General features: G+C 34.2%; 1 protein-coding gene across 1 annotated transcript; it reads right to left on the bottom strand.

Moving 5' to 3' along the window:
- Positions 1–797: 797 nt before the first annotated feature.
- On the bottom strand, positions 798–4,474 carry HELRODRAFT_169904 (hypothetical protein; the record flags this gene model as incomplete). The annotated part of the gene is made up of 4 exons (XM_009015706.1): positions 798–1,011; positions 1,281–2,881; positions 3,126–3,250; positions 3,466–4,474. The coding sequence occupies 4 exons, from the start codon at positions 4,472–4,474 to the stop codon at positions 798–800; spliced, it is 2,949 nt and encodes a 982-aa protein (XP_009013954.1).
- Between the last annotated feature and the right edge of the window lie 275 nt (positions 4,475–4,749).

The raw sequence follows: 4,749 nt of genomic DNA, 5'->3' as shown, positions 1-4,749 counted from the left end.
CTCTCTCTCTCTCTCTCTCTTTCTTTCTCTCTCTCTCTCTCTCTCTCTCTCTCTATATATATATATATACAGAGAGAGAGAGGGGGGGGGGGGGGAGGGGGGGAGAGAAACGTTAATCCATATTGTGCTATCAACAAACAATCGTTTTGGTTGTAAAGATAATAAATAACCCTTTAAACATTATTATTATTATGTTATTGACGAAATAATTTGATTATTGTTATTATTGTTGCTATTTATTATCATTTTTGTTGTTCTTGTTCTTCTTATTGTCGTTGTTGTTGTTATGAAATTTTTTTCGACTTCAAACGTTCTATTCGATTTTGAAATAATAAAAAAAGAACATTTTTTGGTTTTGGTTTGAAACAAAACTTGAGAAACACGATTTTTGTTGTTTTTATTAGTATTATTTTCACCATCACTTAGAAGTTATCGTTATTATTATTTTTATTATTATAAATAGTAGCAATAATAATAATTATTATTGTTGTTATCGTAAGCAATTGTAATTAAAAATTTAAAAAAAAACTTAAAATTAAAATTACTAAATATGACTAAAATGCCTTAGAAACAAAAGCTGTATTATTATGCGTTAACTTTGTTGATTTGTATGTTTGTCTGAATGTTTGTATGTATGTCCGTGTGTATGTATGTTTGTATGTGTGTATGTTTGTCTATTTGTATTACGTTTGTAAGCTTATTCGTATGTAGTAATTAACTCATTCATTCGCTTCTTTCATTTCTTGGTCATTGTTGTTTCATTCATTCTTTCTTCACTTACTCACTGACTCCATTCGTCATTCTGACACGTCCAGACGACAGTCATTTCCGGGTATATTCTGGATGTAACCAAAAAAACTAAGTATAATAAAGCAGCCGGAAGTGAGTACCACATACAAAAATATCGACCAATCATGGTCGTGCGTGAGGTCAAGAGTTGACCAGAGTGACCTCCATAGCAGGATGATTATGAAGTTGTACAGGGATTGAGTTAGTACTGTAATTAGCCATCTGGTGATTGGGGAAGAAATTTGCGGTTTAAATTTTTTTTAAAGATAATTTTTTGTTGTCAGTAAATTTTTAAAATTAAAAGACACTGTTCTGCCAAGCTTTTGTATGTAGGTTATTAAAATTAAATTAAATGATCTCAAATCTTGTTTAGTGAATTTTTCACAATCTATTATAAAAACAGTATATGGAACAACAACAGCATCAACAACAACATCAACAACAACAACAGCAACAACAACATCAGCAACAACAGTAAAATTTCTCCTTACTTCTGTATCTTGTCTTTCGAGAAACATTTACCATCACTACAACTGCTACTGCAGTTACTGCTACATGTTCTTACATCGAGATTGCTGCTTTTATTATTATTATTATTGTGGTTGTTGTTGTAGTTGTTGTTGTTGTCGCCTATAATTGAACTTTCGTCTCTGGTATCATTCGCCATATCAATAACTATGCTACTGCCGTTCTTGTGTTCGTCTTCTATGCCATTAAACTTTATCATATCAGTAAAAAACAACTGCCTAGTTAAGTCGAAACTTTTGACATTCCTGGCGTCATCGTCATCACACAGTTTATCAACTTTTATCGTCTGCTTCAATTCATCGTCATCACCGTCCTTATAAAATCCAACCTCTTTATTATCGCTATCACTACTATTATTGTTATTGTTGTTATTATTATTATTTTTATTATTATTTACAAAATTGTTACCACCGCGCGTTGTTTGTTTATCAATGTCAAGTACTGATAATGATTGTGTTCTATTTTTGAAGCGCTTAATTTTTTTCGTTAGCATATTTCCTCTTTGATTAAATCCATCTAAATGGCTCTTGAGATTATTACGAAATAATTCTGGACCGTAAAAACCAATGTTATTATTATTGTTGTTGTTATAATTATTATTATTATTGTTATTATTATTAATTACGTCATTTCTGCTTTTGTCAGCCTGGTTTATATAGTACAAAGAATGACAACGTGCCATAGCTGATGATGATGATGATAATGACGTCAAAGTTCCAAGTTTCCTCCTATTGGCTGAATTATCTAAACCACGTGATGATAATTCAATCTGTGACGTGATTGTTGTGAGATCGTTCTTATTGACTGTATCATCTGTGTCGCATGACGTAATGTTTATGGGGTTAAATTTAGGCGATGACGTCACAATTGTTTCCGCTGTTTTGGGCGAGTTTAATGGTGTTAATTTGATGTTGTTGTCAATCTTGAGTTTGGTTAGGTTGCTACTGTTGTTGTTGATAGTGTAGTTGATGTTGTTGTTGATGTTGTTGTTGCAAAGGTCTCTATCGTTGTTAGAAAAATCAGTGAAATAAACTTTTATCCTGGTGATAAAATTTTGAAACCTCATCGACCAATAGGAATGCAAGTCGTTGCCGACGTCATTATTAGTATTGACATAATTATTAATATTATTATTATCATTGTTATTGTTGTTTACGTCATCAGCGTATAAACTGCTGATATTATTGTTGTTGTTCAAGTTGCTACTACTATCAAAACTTCCATCAACGTCATCACCATTATTTATGCTTGCATTATTGCCATTCACTCTATTATTATTATTATTATTATTATTATTTTCAACCACACCAGAGCAGCCACAGCAACCACAACAGCCACAGCAACCACAACAACGCAGCCTCTCAAAACACCACCTCCACAAGCATTTAACAACGACGTAAAAATAAACCACGCCCATCCCTATTATTAATGACGTCACGTGGGGTAGGGGTAACATGACGTAATCAATGACACTCCACGTGGCCCGCCAATAAAAAACCACGGCGGACTGAACGACGAAGACAGTGAAGATGGCGTCGTATACATATTTGATTGACTGTTTCGGCTGTTGGGGAATAGATACATAAATAGATAGGTGTTTATTTCAATTTTTAGTTCTTGGGTTGTTGTGAATTTTTGAAAAGTTTGGAAATTCGTTGATTTCAAATGCTATTCTATATTAAGTTTCAAAGAAATTAACGAATTTTGAATTTAAAAGTGGACGAAGTTTAGTTCTTTCGCATTAGAATTGTTACTGGCAAAAAATATTTTGAAAAAAATTAATGGCAAGCATACTAAAAACAAGATACCTTATCTAGAAACCTTGTGTTAAATGCATAGTAATCAGACTCAGCATCCGATCCGTCAATTGAAATACTGGTCAGTTCGATGCTAGCCGTTCTGCATACGCCGAGAACTATCAACATTAGGTGACCTATTTGTTGAGGTTAGAGGTCAAGTTCAGAGTTATGATAATGATAGGTTATGTGGTTGACGATGATGAGTTTTAATGTTGTTAATCATAATTAGGGTTTATTATAACATTCTTACCATCGTCGTAATCAAATATAAAAATATTCAAATAAAAGCTGTCAACAAAAAAATAAGAAATGATTTTAAGCAGAAAAAAAAATTCTCAAGATTACTTACCAACCAGCCAGACCAACCAAACATTTGAATTCACAACAAGGGGGCCGTCAAAATTTATATCAGGTCCCATCGGCATTATTTCCATTGCAGTTGAATTTTTTACCCCACCACCACCATGAATTCTTGAAAGATTACCATTAGAATCTGTACCATTTTTTCCTGGCTCCATTTCGATCACTACTCTTCCTAGCCATTCATCCAGCAAAATCCAAAGACCAAGCCACTGCGCTATAGACGCTACAGAACCTAGGAAGTTGTATAAGTTTTTGAATAAGAATTTCGTTAGTTTCATAGTGGAGAGGCGAGATTTCGAAACTGTTTGTACTCTTTTCGGTGATGTTGGTTGCGAGTAAAGGATTTTATAAGCTTTGGTGGCTGGCTGTCGTTGTGTTGTAGTTGTTTCTGTTGTCCTTGTTGTTGTTGTCTTTGCTGTGGTTGGGTGGTTGGAGTTCAATTCTGAAATGTTGCCAGGATGTGGAATTAAATTTTCAGGGCACATTTCAACATAGACGTCTTCTGTAGAAGAATTTTTTTCGAGGTTTCTATCGGCAATTTTCAAACTTTCATCGCCGGCACCAGCCTCATCACAATTCATCCGACTCGCAACTTGCAACACCTCTTCGTAAACTTCAACGACCCAACAAAATGTTTTTTGCCAGACTCTTTGTGGAAAAACTATAAATAGAATGATGATGAAATTTCCGCCTAAAAATAGAACACAACCTCTGAGTAGAGCATTATGTGGAAAGATTAACTTATCGAGTAAACTCCAGATAGCCCACCACTGTGTAGTACACATATTTGCTATGAGGACGGTGCGGAATAACATGTCCAAAAATGACCAGAATTTATTTTTGATGTGGTTGTTTGATGTTGTTGTTGTTGAGTTGAAATTGTCATCGTTGATGTCGTTGTTGTTGATGTTTTTCTCGTCAACTGTAACAACCACGGCATCATCTTTGTCTCCCCAGCCTCCTAATAAGTTACTCACGCTATGGTTGTAATGCATTTCTACTGGTAATGGTTTTGACGTTGTTGTTGTTGTTGATGTTGTTGATGATGTTTCTGTTGTTGTTGTTGTTGTTGATGTTATTACAACAGTTGTACCCTACGTTAATGTAATTTTATACAGTTGCTGCGATCGATGTAGATGATGACGATAGTTTTTTGTACTTACAAACGTTGCGTTTGATTAATATCAGGAATACATGTTGATGATGTTGATGTCACAGATGTTGTTGTTGTTGTTGCTGCTGTAACAGACGTTGTTGTTGTTTCCGGGGT

Source organism: Helobdella robusta (genome assembly GCF_000326865.2).
Source record: "Helobdella robusta unplaced genomic scaffold HELROscaffold_16, whole genome shotgun sequence".
Taxonomy (NCBI): domain Eukaryota; kingdom Metazoa; phylum Annelida; class Clitellata; order Rhynchobdellida; family Glossiphoniidae; genus Helobdella; species Helobdella robusta.
The sequence above is the reverse complement of the archived record's forward strand: the minus strand, read 5'-3'. Positions and strand labels throughout refer to the sequence as shown.